General features: G+C 41.7%; 1 protein-coding gene across 1 annotated transcript in view; it reads left to right on the forward strand.

Annotated features, from left to right (window-relative positions):
* The window catches only part of PEX14 (peroxisomal biogenesis factor 14), a 79,308-nt gene that overhangs the window by 62,506 nt on the left and 2,155 nt on the right, over window positions 1-14,647 (forward strand). The window contains exons 5-8 of the mRNA XM_074924686.1: window positions 5,492-5,577; window positions 8,052-8,154; window positions 9,429-9,526; window positions 12,581-12,672. Of these exons, the coding sequence (XP_074780787.1) occupies window positions 5,492-5,577; window positions 8,052-8,154; window positions 9,429-9,526; window positions 12,581-12,672 (379 nt within the window). The remainder of the gene's footprint in view (window positions 1-5,491; window positions 5,578-8,051; window positions 8,155-9,428; window positions 9,527-12,580; window positions 12,673-14,647) is intronic.

Consider the following 14,647-nt stretch of genomic DNA (forward strand, 5'->3'; position numbering starts at 1 on the left):
AGAACTGGAATATTTTTAACTGTCGTATTGGGTGTGCTGGTGAACTTCAGGACTAAATTCTGCCTCCTGCCTCCATTTCTGTTCCACAGAAAATGCCAGAAAAGCAAAATCTGCACTCTTGATGGAGAAACGGTGCCAGATCCCTCTTAGTGCTATCTGTTGCTCATTCAGCTAATTTATCGCAGCCCAGTGTTGGAAGAGTTAATCTTCCCTTATTTTATAGTGTTCCACTAGTATTAGTAGGGCAGGAAAGAAGTATGCAATTCAAACTGGAAAACATTGTCATCACTGTTAACCCTTGCAGCTTTATCACTGTATTTTTTTTTCCTTTTACTATTGTGGCTTTCCTCAAAGCACCAGCTCCCAATTTCTTCTTACTAGGTAAGAATCTGAACTAGTATTTAAACATCAAAATGTTCCCAGTAACAGTTTCAAAGAGAAGTCTGAAAGTATCTGAGCATTACAGAATCTCAGAAACCAAAGGTGAATAAAAATACCACCAAAGTAAAGCTTTTTTAGGGGTTGTATTGTAAACTGGTGCTCTAGCTTTGTGATCTGATTGGTGCTTTTTGAATAATTTGAATCAGAAGCGTTTGCCTGTGAGCCAGTCCTTTTTAGCAAACCCCAGAATCAGGGAAACGGTGACAGTAGGTTCATTAGTTATTGTTCCTCCTCTCCTGAGCCATTTTTTTTTTTAGACCTTCTATGTAAGCTTAACCTCTAAATGGATGTATAAAAAGAATAAATAGTTAAATATACATGGCATTTATTTGACAAAAATATTTATTTTGATTAGGTATCGTCTGTGCCCTATTCTAGTCTTTGACTGGTGTAGTTCTGGTGTTGTTAATGATGGATCCATCTTTGTGTCTTCCTTTTAAGTGTTTTCCGTGGTATCAGAACTGCAAAAAGAATATGTGACTTTCTCTAGAGCTGATGGATGAGACTGTGCAGTGGCTCAGTGCTCTTTCAAGGTGCCTTGTTTGCTGTAGGTTATTTCATCAGTTGGTTGCTAATCCTGTAATGAATATCTCTGAATTGGTCTAAATCTGCTCGAGGACAGTTGTTTCTGTGATAGTTTACTAAGTCAATTTATCTTTCACAGATTTGCCAGAGGTTGTCACGTAGAGAGAAAGATAGATACTACTTATGTCTATCTGTTATGCTTATCTTCTTACAGAGTACTCATGACACTAGTGTTGGAATGTTTCAAGGTTTGAAGTTCAAAAGTATATATCTAAAGGACTAATGAGATTGGTAGACTGCTGAATCTATAAGTTGACTCATTGATGGGAACAACTCATACTGGAAGAGCTTATACTGAAAAAGTTTATGAGCTATATTTACCTTCCCCAAAGAAGACATCTGAGTTTTGTGTGAAGCAACATCTGATCTGCTGGAGTGTAGGTCTTGAAGACTGTGAAACACTTTGTGTTTGATATTTGGTTCATTTTTTTAGAGTAGTTTTGATACCTCCACACAAAATCACAAATCTAGAGAGAAAGAATTACCCCCCACAGAGCAAAAAGGAGAAACAGTTGAGGAGGGTACTGTGCTGAAAAGCACCAGCTAGTGTCTTAAGAAACCCAATTGCTCTCTGTCCCCCTCCCCAGAAGGTGTTGCTGCTTCATGTTTAAAAGGTATGTTAAAACTGTGGGTTAAGAGTACAGAAGTTCAGGAGGGCTTCAGAACCATCTCGAGAGTTTATCCAGCAGAAATGGAGGAAACAGATGACTTGGTCATCTTGCCATCAACTCCAGTGCAAAACGTCCACCCTTGTGTGTCAGAGCAATAAATCCTATGCACACCTTTTGATTTTACTTGCTTGATCTTCTGCTGTTGTCAGTCAGCTCAGTCTGTCCTGATTTTTAAAGTTTCAGGAAATAATTCATAACCCTTAAATACTTCCTTTTGTACAATTGAACTGCTAGTGTAGGCATTACTTCATGTTTTAATGTTTTGTTGGAAATAGCAGTTACCTGTGTAAATACTTTCTTATTCTTGAAGAGTTGACAAGAAAGAAGCGTATTTGTAAGCCTTCAGAGTGGCATATTTCTTGTATGCCAGACTCCTCCTGGGTTTGGTTTAAGAGAAACAATAATAGCTTTTGGGAGGAAGAGACAAGAGTTAAGTTTCTAGACACTGTATTTTAGCTCAATACCATCCCTACTATTTCTCCACCTGTTCTGGAGGAGTAATTCCTTCCCTCCAGTTTGTACTTTTGCCAAGAGGTGTCAAAACTGCTTAAAAAAAAAAAAGCTTAAAAAAAGCTTGAATTTGATTAATATAGAGAAACAAGACTTTGCCTGACTGATAATAAAACTGATAAATGACATTTGAATTACTTGTAGCAGTAATTTATTACATAAAATATCTTTTATTTGACATGCGATTAGTTGCTGGAAGCATCACTCAATCTGACTAGTTTAAACATGCTCTAAAATGAACCCCCAGTAAAAAACCAGGGCTGTCTGCTGTTGGCGTTATGAAATATACTAATCCAGCAATGAGGACAAAAATCTGACTTATATATTTAAATGATTAATTGGGGTTTTTTTGGTTTTGTTTTTTTTTTTACCTTTCTAACCCTTATAATTACAAGCAAACTCAGGGGAGTTTCTGAGCAAGGTGAGCAAAGCTGCATGTTTATCATCCAGGTATTGTCTGTGTTCTTCCCCATGGTATTTATGGTCTCCATTTATGGGGTTTTGTGCAGATTTTACACCTGCTTAAAAATCAGCTCCAGTGACTGTTTTTCTTGCCGTTTGGATCTTCTTCTCCCACCCCTGTGTCTTCATTATGTGGGAGGCTGTAGAATACAGACTGTTTTCTCTAACAATTAAAAATGGTAACTAGAATCCAAACTCTTTTTTCCCCCAACTCCTCTCCATGAGTTCACTGTTTGCTCTTGGAAAATCACCTCTTCCAACCTCAGTTTCTATAGATTTAAGTGTGGATACTAGTGAGGCTGACCTTACTTGGATGTACAAGGCCTAATTAATTGATGTCAGGAAAGTTAATTCTGAGATGAATGAGGATCTTAAAAATAGTAAGTGTTTACTCTGAAAATGCAATTTACAGTTGCTGCAGTGAAAATTAAATATGCTTATAGAAAATACAGACTTACAGCTGGATAAAATGTCTGTGTCCCTTCCGTTTGCCTTTTGAGTGTCTCTTACATGGAATGGTTTGTTACTTCCCCAGTGCATAAACTGAAGAGTAACCGGGCTAGTAGTGCGTTTTCATTTTCTCTGAATATAATCCAGTTTTACAAGTGGGGAAATTGAGGATATGCAAAGAAGTCAGTGTGAGCACTGAGGTTACAGCTGAGAAACTTCTAACCCTCTCTCCACCCCATGTTTTAGGTTAGAGTATTGCAGAAAAAAAGGAAGACCGAATGTGGATTTTAGGCAGAGCTGTGACATTCTTCATAACATTGTAAAGTTGATGTGGTCAATGCAGAGCCTTTACTGCATCCCTCACTCACTTTTCCTCTCCACCCCCTTCACTTTTTTTTTTTTTTGCCACAAGACAGAATTATTTCACACATCTCTAAAACGAGTAAAATGGCATTTCAGCTTCTTGTCTTTATAGACTCTCTGAACTTTAGGAAAGATCATTCTGGTCCCTTTTCATTAATAATGAAAACCAGGGGGCAATAAAATGTTCTTAGCTCAAGCATTACAGGGATGGAGGGAGAGATGAGTGAGGTGAAAGGGCAAAACGGACAGAGTCCTACAGGTGCCTCTCCTTTCTGCTCAGAGGTCACTGTGACTGGGAGGTAGGTGGGGACAGGCAGTCAAGGACTGCCATGGACCACGCACGGTTGGACCCACAGACCCATCTGAGATGCATTAACCCTCTACAATAGGCTGTTCAGCCTGGAACAAGTTCTTGTCATGGAAGGATATTTTTAATCAGAAGTTCAGGGCAGAGAACTGGATAACCGAGAGACAGAAATGCCAGTAGGAGTGGAGTAAGGAAGGAAAAGTGGGGTGGATGGCTAGGGTTTGCGGCAAGATTAGCCAGAGATCATTTTAAATCCTGACATGTACACAGCCAGTTACTGCAGCTTAGCTGACGTGTGTTAACTCATTAAGTTAAAAAGTTATGATAATTTGATCATGTGCTTAAGCTCCAAAACTGCAACTGCAGCAACCCAAAATACTACTGGTGACACTATTCACCAGTTCTGACAGAGCTGCTTTAATTTGTTCAGATTTCTAGCCAGTGGATAATTTGAGGAGCTGTGTCCTAAAAGGTAGTAAGATGCAGTGAGTGCCAGTATTTGACAGTCCGTGCCTGTGTGTAGGGCCTGAGGGCTGGGATTAGGAGTAACTCATGCAATGAAAGGCCTGTAGATCTCAGCAACAGGAAAAATGGCACTAGGTGAACAATGCTGAAAGGAGACACTTTCAGTCATTTCAGCCAGTTAAGTCTCCCTTTGAAAGCCTGAATTGAAACTTTGGGGAACAGAATGCATTTCTGAGACATTGTAGGTCACGTGTCGATTTGGATCTGTCTGTTTGGAGACTGTATACCGGCCTCCACCTCATCAGTTCTGCCTACATCCTGCCACTGAACTTTAGGAAAGATCACTCTGCATCCTCTTTATTATTAAAGAAAACCGGGGGCAGTACGAGATTTGTTAAGGGAACTGCGAGGGAGGGGAAAGGATAAAGCTGGTGGAAAACTACAGGTGTGTTCTGATTCTGCTTGAAGGAGCACAGCATACGGTATCTGTGCTTTGCTCTGTGGAGTCTCTAACCTTCTGTGCAGAACTGTATGTTAAATATCTCAAGCTTTTATCTACTTCTTTACCTCTCTCTGTAGATATTTAATTGCATATTTTCTCTCTGCTGTTTATGTGTGCTTTGCTCCCTATTCGTAACTAAGGCTTCAAAGACACTGGATCCTTCCTTATTGAAGTGGTCAGTAATTGCTGACATGGTGTTCATAAACCTATTTATTGCCCTGCTAGATTCCTCTTCTTTCTCAAAACACTTCCTTCTTTCTTTTTTTCTGCAGTCTTCTGGGTCTCTGGCTTTGTCCCCATTTTCAAAAATTATGATAGTGGAGAACGATTGGTATTCAGATAATGAGTTAACCTTAGCTAGTACTAACACCACAGACAGTTGTCTGGGGAAAGTGCAGTAGGGTTCAGAGTGCCTTCTGCAAGGAAAGAGTAGGGCAGAACAGCTTGATGGAACTTTTCTAATTGCTGCTGTGATTTGTCTCCCTTTGACACTTTGTGCAAGGCCAGTGTCAGTGCTAGAGGTCTGGACAGATGTTTCAGTGTCCTAGGGCCAGAAGCCTGCACACTGCACCTGAGGGACTACCAGCATCTTAATGCCCCCTGCTCAGTAAATCTGAGCCTGCTAAGAAGCAGCAAAACTGGCATTATTCATTACTCTTTTCTCTGATAAAATGGGTGTATGCAAATGTTATCACCTGCAGCTCTGACTGATTATTTCTTGATTTTGGCCTTTAGGTCCACCTGGCTCCAGATGGAGAGATTATGGGGCTTTGGCTATCATAATGGCAGGAATTGCCTTTGGATTCCACCAGCTCTACAAGGTAATATCTTCCTCACTACTTTCACACTGTAGTCTGAGAGCATGATGTTATGCTAGTTCCAAGTTGGTGAAGCATCTCTGTTCTTACTGGTGCTGCCATTAGTATATTTGAGAAATGCAGACACTTAACATGAAAATGTATAGTCAAAAAGTGTCAAGCAAGGAAACCTAGTTTTTAGCAGTGGATCTCAAACTGCTAGAAACAAGATAATTTTCATCATGTATGTGTATTTTGGACTTTCTCAAGTTGGGGAACTAAACACATTTCAGCAAAGGGATTCTCTCAGCATTGGCCAGCTGGCATTACTGTCATATCCCCAGTCTAGTGATTTCTGTGCACTGGTGATCCTGCACCATGGGTAGGAAAGAATCTTCTCTGACCGACCAGAACATTGAAAAGAAGTTCCTAATTTCCAGGTCTGCCCTACATCCTGTAGTTCTACTCCAGTGTGCTTAGAAAAAGGTAGAGTGAGTGTGTGTCTGCTTGTGTACTGTAGAGACAGCATCCCCTTCTTACTTCTTGTGCAGTGTTTCCCTTTCACTCTGGATTTGCTTTCCAGCAATGTGGTAAGTGACATTAGATAATGTCTTTGGTAAGCAACCATATTCTGTGGCTACATAGAAAGACATAAGTGGTTTGGGTCAACACAGCAGAGTGTTAAGAGCTTTGGTTCAGTGGGAGTTGTGTTTTATTTTTGGAAAAGAGACAGAGATGAAGACTAAATGAGAGGTTGATGGTTTTCATGTTTGTTCTTTAATTAACAATTACTGCCTTGCTTAGTAAAATCTATTTTGCAAAATAAAAGTGTTGGCCTTCTAGGTTAAAACTACTTTTCTTATCCTGTCCTATAATTAATTTTCTGAGCCAAGCAACATGTTCCATCTCTGCAAGTAAAGTTACATGACTTAAGAGAATGGCTTTTTATTGAGATATGTTGTCCCTATGTTTTTATATTACAGTAGTGATGCCAACCTTACTGATCTTTTCATTCTTGCAAAGAAGGGTGGAGCTAAGTGTCCAGAGATGTTAAGACAACAGCTGCTGGACCTTGCAGACCTGAACCTATTGCTGTTACTAAATGACACATATCTAACACATATTGATGATTTACATAATTTTTTTTGGTGTGTCATTGATGCTGTTAATATATTCTACTGCTGTATTCTTTGTTTACAGATCTTGCTTTGCTGCCTATCCAAACCTCATAAGGCCTATTGTGTGCCTAGCAGAAACTCATACTCTTTTGTAGGAGTTAAGAAATCTTTGGAAACAGTTGATGACTTCCCTCTGTCCTTTATGTGATTTTGAGGGAGTTTGCAAATAGTGATTTTATATGAAAGATAGGATGCTAGGATACAACATAGTTGTCCATGTGTGTTCTGTGAAGATTGAGAGAGAACTGTGTGTGAAAGTCATCAAATGCTATTTGCTTTTCAGAATGTCTGAGTGTAAACATGTACGTGTACACGTGCTTTGTGAGGGTAAGAGCTGTGTACAGTGACGCTGAAATCTTAAACCAGTGCTATTACATGTAAAGGAAGGCTGTCCCACACACGTCAGTTTGGATAATCAACTCTGTCTCAGGAATAATCCTGTATGTACAACCCTGCAGTGGGTACAGGGAGCAAAAGCCAGGATGAAGGAGAATTGATAGGCGCTCTCACGGCTATTCCCACATCCTAGACCATCCTTCTCTCACGTTTTTTTCATCTGCCATGTTGTGCTTGGATGTGCCCTTGTTAAGGTGCATGTTCAGTTCATAGGAGCAGTGCTGCAGAAGGATCCATGGTAGTTAGAGTTGTGACCTGTTAGGTCTAATCCATCCTCTGCAAGGGCAGAGTGAGGTGGATTTCATGGCTGTGTACGGTGTCACTGAACTGCCTCCCATCCTGTACTAGCTTGGCTCACTTCCTTTAGCCCTGGTTCCTTAGTTCCCTCCTACTGCTGTTAACTCTGCTCCATTTTCTTTTTCTTCCCGTGCTCCAGATCTCTGCTTTTCCCTCAGTGACTCATAACCCTTCTCCTGCCAAGGTTCAAAAGATTTAATAATACCTCTCACTCCCTGGCTTGTACTTCCTCTGGGCCTTTCTCCTCTTCTTCCCACTTCTGCGTTTCTTGCCTTGTGGATGTAGCTCAGATGTTGTGGCACATCAGTGCGTTCACATCTGAGAGCGTACGATCTGGAACCGTACTCTGTGTGTGATGGATGTTTCTCCGGACTGAGAGCTGTCCCAGGAAACCTTCAATGGAGCTAGGAACTGGTTTTTAGCACCCAAAAATGTAACCGCACAACCCGTATCTTCTGCAACTTCTTTTAACACCTACTGTAGAGGGAATTTCTTTTCTCAGCCAGGTGTGTGGCTCTGTGATAAAGGCTGAGGTTTGGGTGGTGGGCTTTGAGGATGTTTCAGGTAGATCAGAAAGACTGCTTTGCATATCCTTGTTTCCTAAGAAAGTTTCTGTACTCCATGCAGAAATACCTGCTTCCTCTCATCATGGGAGGCAAAGAAGACAGGAAACAGCTTCAGAGGATTGAGTCAAACATTTCTGAGATGAGTGGCAGTGTGACACAGACAGGTAAAGATTAATGACTCCATCAATTCACCCCTCAAAGCCTTTCTCCCTGTATCCTCCATTCTGCCAAGACTCCCACCCTTTTCTTTCCCTCCATCTCCACTTTATGTGGTGACTTCATTTATCTGCTCTGAGAATCTGTTCACATTTGCAAATGAAGCCGCCGTCATTTCGGTTTAATTTGAAATTGCTTGTTTACTGTCGGCGCGGCCTCAATTAATTATGTTTTTACGGAAAGGCTCCCAACCTCAGAATATTAATAAGGGGAATAAAATGACAGCCTTTCGGAGGGCTGTAAAGTTCATTTTTAATTTCTGCTTCTCTGATGTTTTCAGGGGCTTTTTTTTGGTGCTTTCCCCCCACCTTCCATCTGAAAATCCGAGGAAGGGTCAGGAGAGTCTGTAATTACTGTGCCTCCCTGACCTTAGCCACCTTCTCTGTTATTGACTCTATAGGGTGTCTGTTCATTACCCGATGCCCTAATGATGGTCTGGATTAGCTGTTACCTGTCACACCAATAGAGTTTTTAATTTTATTTTATTTTATTTTATCAGCTTGTTTACTGCCTAGAAGCTTTGGATAAAGTACCAAAGTAGAAAAAGTTCTTCTACAGCTGTAGCTGGGAGTCCAGGAGAAGTTCTTCCATGTTTGCTGGGGTGTAGGAGGGGAATACAGGGTGTTCTCTTGAAATAAAAGGGGAAAAGTGCAAAGTATATTCAGTTGGTGGGATGGAAAAAAGTATGATTTTCAGCACTAACTCTGTTGAAGATGTTGGGGTTGAAGGAGCTGGTGGGTTGAGAGTGGGCGGATGCTAATTACACTTTTTAGTGGAGGGTTAGGAGAAAAGCATCTTTCTTTTCTCATGGTACCCTAAGGTCAATCCTGAGACCAGCCTCTTCCCAGACTGGAGCTACTCAGTGTTTGCCTGCGTGAGGCCCGAGACAGATAAATGATACAAACATTGTATAAGTTCAGGGAGATGTACAAATCATAAACCAATATAATTAGAAGGGAGAGGTTTTGGACGGATATACTGTGGGCTATAGACATCTATACAATGGAAAGATAAACTAGAAATACTGGAGGTTAGATGCAGTGCAGGTAGATTACCCGTAGTGCAGATAAATCATATGGATTAAAGTGAGCAGGCGGGCGTAGATAAATTAAATATAGTTGGAATAGAGGCATCTTTGTAGCTAGACAGCAGGAAGGACGTGTGTGAGCGTGCATATGTGCATGCATCTCAGTTAAACACTCTCCTGCTTTTTCCCTCACAGTGACTCAGTTACAGACAACTTTAGCAGCTGTCCAGGAACTGCTAATCCAGCAACAACAGAAAATCCAGGACCTCACCCAAGAACTGGCTGCTTCGAAGGTATCCACTTCCAACTCTTCACCTTTAGAACATCACCATCTCTTTGGAACATTTATGGCTTCTGTTGTGGGCACATGGAAAGCCCCTTATTAGGTTCATAATCCAGCCTTCAGCTCTGTCATACACCCAGGCAGTTTTTCTGCATCTGACTTCTCTGTAGGTGCTCTGCTTAAAGCTCTGGATATTAACTGGGTGCTCAGTGAACTATATCTAACTTCTGTGAGGGCTTTGCTGTTTAGCTCTGTATGCAGCCTGTGTGTCTGAGGCCTCAGCCTTGTTCTCAGCTCTGTGTCTTCTGCACTGCATTTGAGATTAAATAATTGTGCTGTTAGTCCACTGACCAAAAGAGGTAAAGGCCAGTTGTGCCAGAGGTTTTGTTTGTGTGTAGTATGTAATTTTACATGTTTGTATTTCTCCTGTACCCTTGTACATTGTCCAAACAATGACTTAATCCTGTTCAGGCAAGGCTGGTTTCTTGTTTCAGTGATTTTGGTCATCGCAGTGTAACAGGTGGCCCCATCACAACCACATTAGTGATGCACAGTGGCCCATTCCCCTTGCCTCCTGACTTGACTCTGGCAATAAAACCATCACTTCTGACTAGTCTGTGTTGTTACACGTGTAAATACAAGTAACCACTTTTAACCAAAACTGATGGGTTTTTTTGGCAATGAGAATTACTACTCTTCATCTCCAAAGTACTCTGCAGCCCTTGGCCTAAGCATTCTATCAGCCAGTAAGTGTTGGTTGCATGTGAGGTGGGATGAATTTGAACTAGTCGCATGGAGGTGTCTTCCTTTCACTTGCAAATTTAGGATTATTCAGGGCCCAGTCATTTTGCAGTATTCTCTGTACAGGGAGAGATTTTTCTTTTTCCTGTGAAATCTTTTGGACAATGCTTACAGTCTTTTACCTGTAGCATGAAGAGTTGTCTTCTCCCCTTACCTATACTTTAATCTCATACAAACCCTTTGATGGTGTGTAACTGGTGGGCCACAGCTGACTATGTGGAGTGCACACTGTACAGTAGGAATCCCTCAGTGGCACAGCTGTAAACCCAACCATGAAAGCCAGTTTATGGCCACAACACTCTACTTCAATTTTCCTTGGGAACTGTGGCCTGTCAGTGGCCTGGAGCCAGTCCGGAAATTGGAAAACTGTTTTCAGGTCTTAAGTGTTAAGATTAAGACCACATGTTGAGCTTTAAGAAGGAAAAAGGGTATAAGAGTCTTGGTGGTTTAGGGAGTCTTGAAGAAGTTTTTCCTCCCCCCTCTCTACCCCCTGCACTGAAATGGTAGCACACATTGTTATGATATTTAAACCTCATGTGTACAAAGAAAAACTTGGGCAACCCCACAAACCAAAGAATAAAAGCTGTGTTTTCTCAGCTGTAATGTAAGTTTTTATATCTGCTTTTCAAACTCCTACTGGCATGCTGTAAAAAATTAAAAAGAGGGACTTTAAGTAATTAAAAAACGTACATAAAAATTCAAGGCTTGAATTTTCTACAACTGTTTTTTAAAGAGACTGGCTAAAAAGCCCCAGATGTCAGATTTTATTTCTAAATCCTAGGCATCTGGCACCATATGTGTTTTGGAAATTTGAGTCCTTTGCAGGCCAGTGAGTGGAAATCACTCCCTTGTTAATGTGTTGCTGTAGCTTTCAAGGTCTTGGAAAGCCAGAACAGTGGCTCCTGGATTCTTGCTGTCTGAGGGCTGGGAGTGTGAATCCCAAAGGAGCGCATCTGTGTATATCACAGCTACTACAGGCTGAGCCTCTCCCAGCCCGCTGGGTTCACAGCCCAGAAGTCACTGAGGAGTGCTGGCTGTGAAGGTGTTCAGGGTTACTCAGCACTAGCTGAGGTCTGTTTAAAGAATAAGTGGGAACAGCCAGTTCTGGCTACATCTAGTAGGAACTGCTGAGGAGGAGTTTTGTGTTATTCCAGTCCTGGCTTCCTTTGTCAGGGGATTTATTAGGAGTATCTCTGGAGTGATGTTCACAAATTAGTTCATTCCTAATGGCTTTTAGCAGAAATTATTGTGGAGAGCACTAGACATGAGTGTTCTTTGGTCCCATATGCAGCCCATGGCTACAGGAGTTGCTAGAGTGATAGGATGGGTTAACTGTAGGCCATGATCTGTCTTTCAGAATGTTCCTCCTCACTGTTCCTAATGTTCTCAAGTTCCCAAAAGGCTTGAAAGAAAGATTGCCAAAAGTGTTATCTGTAACATGTTCTCCTCACTTGTTACCTTACTCTAATTTCTGCCCGATAGCCCATAGCAATTCTGATGCAGTGCTGACAGCAGCTGCACCAGGCTTCCATGAGTTGCTTATCATCTTTCCCCACCAAATTGCATTCATTGCTTTGAAATATCCAAGAGACAGTGCCTAGTCCAGCTGCTTCCTGGAGATACAATCTGGTAACTCAAGCATAGCTCTAATTCTTCAGATCTAGTAGGGAAGAATTTTTCAACTTTCAAGCATCAATTTATCAGCCCACCTCTAAACATCACAGAGTGCGGATAATCGATTCTTTATTTCATGATTTAGGAGAAATGAACAAATGGTTTTAAAATTGTTGTTAGTATATATTTGAATCTCTTGCCTCAGCTAAGTGTGGTCACAGGAAAGTAAAGGACCTGATTCAGTGTAACTCCCGCTGCCTTTCAGGATCCAGTTCTAGTTCTTCTGTAGAAATCATTCATGAGGTCAGTGTCAAATGATTTAGTTTATTTCCTTTTGTATTATTCTCTGTCTGATATGTTGGTGGAAAAAATCCTATGTAGATCTAGCTTTGTCTGAATTCTTACAAGTGCTGGCCTCCTTCTAATCCAGAAAGAAAGATCCCCTTGAGATCTTTCAGCAGTGGTTGTGCATGGTATGTTGGAGACAAGATTAGTTAGTCCTCCAGATGGAAAGCAAATATTTGGGTAGTCTTAGCACCTTGAGACAGTTACCATTTCTGACCATCATGGGGATCCATTCAGGTCCTTCTTTATTGTGGAAGTTATTTTGCTCAGGTCAGAGATTTTAAATTATTTTTCCATGTTCTAGGCCACAACTTCCACCAACTGGATTCTGGAGTCGCAGAATATTAATGAATTAAAATCTGAGATCTACTCGTTAAAAGGACTTCTCCTGAACAGGTATGGATGGAATATGTGAGCAGATTAGTGTGTGGGGACAGGGTTGCTTTCTGGGATTTTATCAGTCATGGAGAGGAGAGGCATTTCCAACAGGAACTAGCTCTATATCCTGTTATTGCTATTTTGGTAATACCACTTTGCACTCCACTATCACTTTCTATTTGTAGGTCTCAAAATGCTTTTCAAACGTGCCTTAAATCACAGAGCACTTTGGGTAATTAATAAGATTTTTCCTTTTTGTTTATGATAGAAGAATTCTCTGCCATTTACCCCAGTCAGGATGCCTCTCGCTTAGCCTGAAGTGCTGTCTGCATCCGCACCTGCATTCTGTTACAGAGAGAGTCCCTCCTGGACACAGTTCAGCTGGCCTGTTCATGGTTAGGGCATAACCAGGATGAAAAGAATCACACTTCAGCAGAGCCTTTTTCTCTTGGTTAGCTAGCTCAGGTATAGACATCCTATAATGTAGTAGATGTCTGAAATGAGATGATACAAATCCCAGCCTGTGGGACAGACGTAAGAACAGGGATCAGATCTCAGTTCTGCAGGATATTCTTTGTTTCCAAGTACATTATTTAAGAATTTATCTAGCTTTTCAGCTATTGATCCTTTCACTCTGGTATGACTCTCTTGCCTCTTTCTACATGTAATGAAGTCTTCTCAAGTCATCTGTTTCCTAAGAGATAGACTTCACAGATCAGTCTAAGGATTGGACTAGGCATGTTCTGGATCTCAGCAAAAATCTTTGGATTTTCAGAAATCTGAAACATGTATTGTCTTTAATATCCTTTTAATGGTTGGACTAGATAATCTTCAAGGTCTTTTCCAACCTAGATGATTCTGTGATTCTGTAAATTCCCGCTACACATTCCATTCCTCCCAGGAGTCACAGTAGAAAGCTTTGGAGGATCGAGGGACACATATCAGGTCTGTTAAGTTGGGTCATACTAGCATCACTGCTGGGGAGAGAGCGTTACTTAATGACACCTCTTCAGCTATGAGAAAGTTGCAGCTGGGGGATAAGAGCTTTTTGGAAAAAAGAAAACTTTTGGGGGGGGGTTGGTTTTTAACAAAAAGGCAAATGTTTCTGCAGCGAGAAGGCAGCAGCAACACCGGAGCCAAGAAAATCTGATTTAATTTGTTGATTGCATTTATGATACTAGTTGAATAATGCAGACATTAGCTTATTGCACTCACACGAGATGGAGGTTAGTTCAGCAGAGTTCTCTGATGGCTGGTGGTGGCAGCGGGAAGAGGGGGTGAGAGCAACTACTGTTCCTAGTTCAGTCTAAGAAAATGTAATCTGCTGTGTTTGAGTGCTCACTGTAGGAGAGCAGCCAGCTTTCATCTGCTCTGGTCTTGTCCGTGGCACTAGCCAGCTCTCCCAAGGGGTGTGAGGACTCCCTGCCCCACAGCATCCTTTTCAGAGCTGCATCTGATACCTCTTCGTACTCCCGCTTTTCACACACACAAGCAAGGATGCATGGGGAGTACTAGATCAGACATGCTTATTGCTTTGCTCTTCATGATGGTTGACTTTCTTAGGGCACCAGTGCTCCCCGCTGCACTTACATTTGTCCTGTTTGGTACTTGGATTCTCCTGTTAGGGCTGGGCCACTACCAAATCCTCAAAGGCCACCTGGAAAGGACTCGAGGACAGAGCCGCCAGCTTTCTCAGCTGGTGCAAGCTGGTGTGACTCCATTCGAGTCAGAGAGGCTGAACCAGTTTGTGGCAGCCAGGACCTGGCCCAAACATGTAAAGTGCATGCTGGGACTAGGAGATGGGCTCTGGATTGTGATGAGCCAGGATGCAATAGCTGTGTATCACAGTGGAGGTGAGAGCCAGGTGGTGAAATTCCTTGGCTCAGGCACAAGGACCTGGTGTGTCTGACTTCTTGCTCCAGTGGGAATTTTCTTTACTGATGAATTAGTAATTGCTTTGTAAAGGGGCACCCATGTCTTTCCACAGACAGCA

The sequence above is a fragment of the Athene noctua genome, chromosome 22 (assembly GCF_965140245.1).
Source record: "Athene noctua chromosome 22, bAthNoc1.hap1.1, whole genome shotgun sequence".
Classification (NCBI taxonomy): Eukaryota; Metazoa; Chordata; class Aves; order Strigiformes; family Strigidae; genus Athene; species Athene noctua.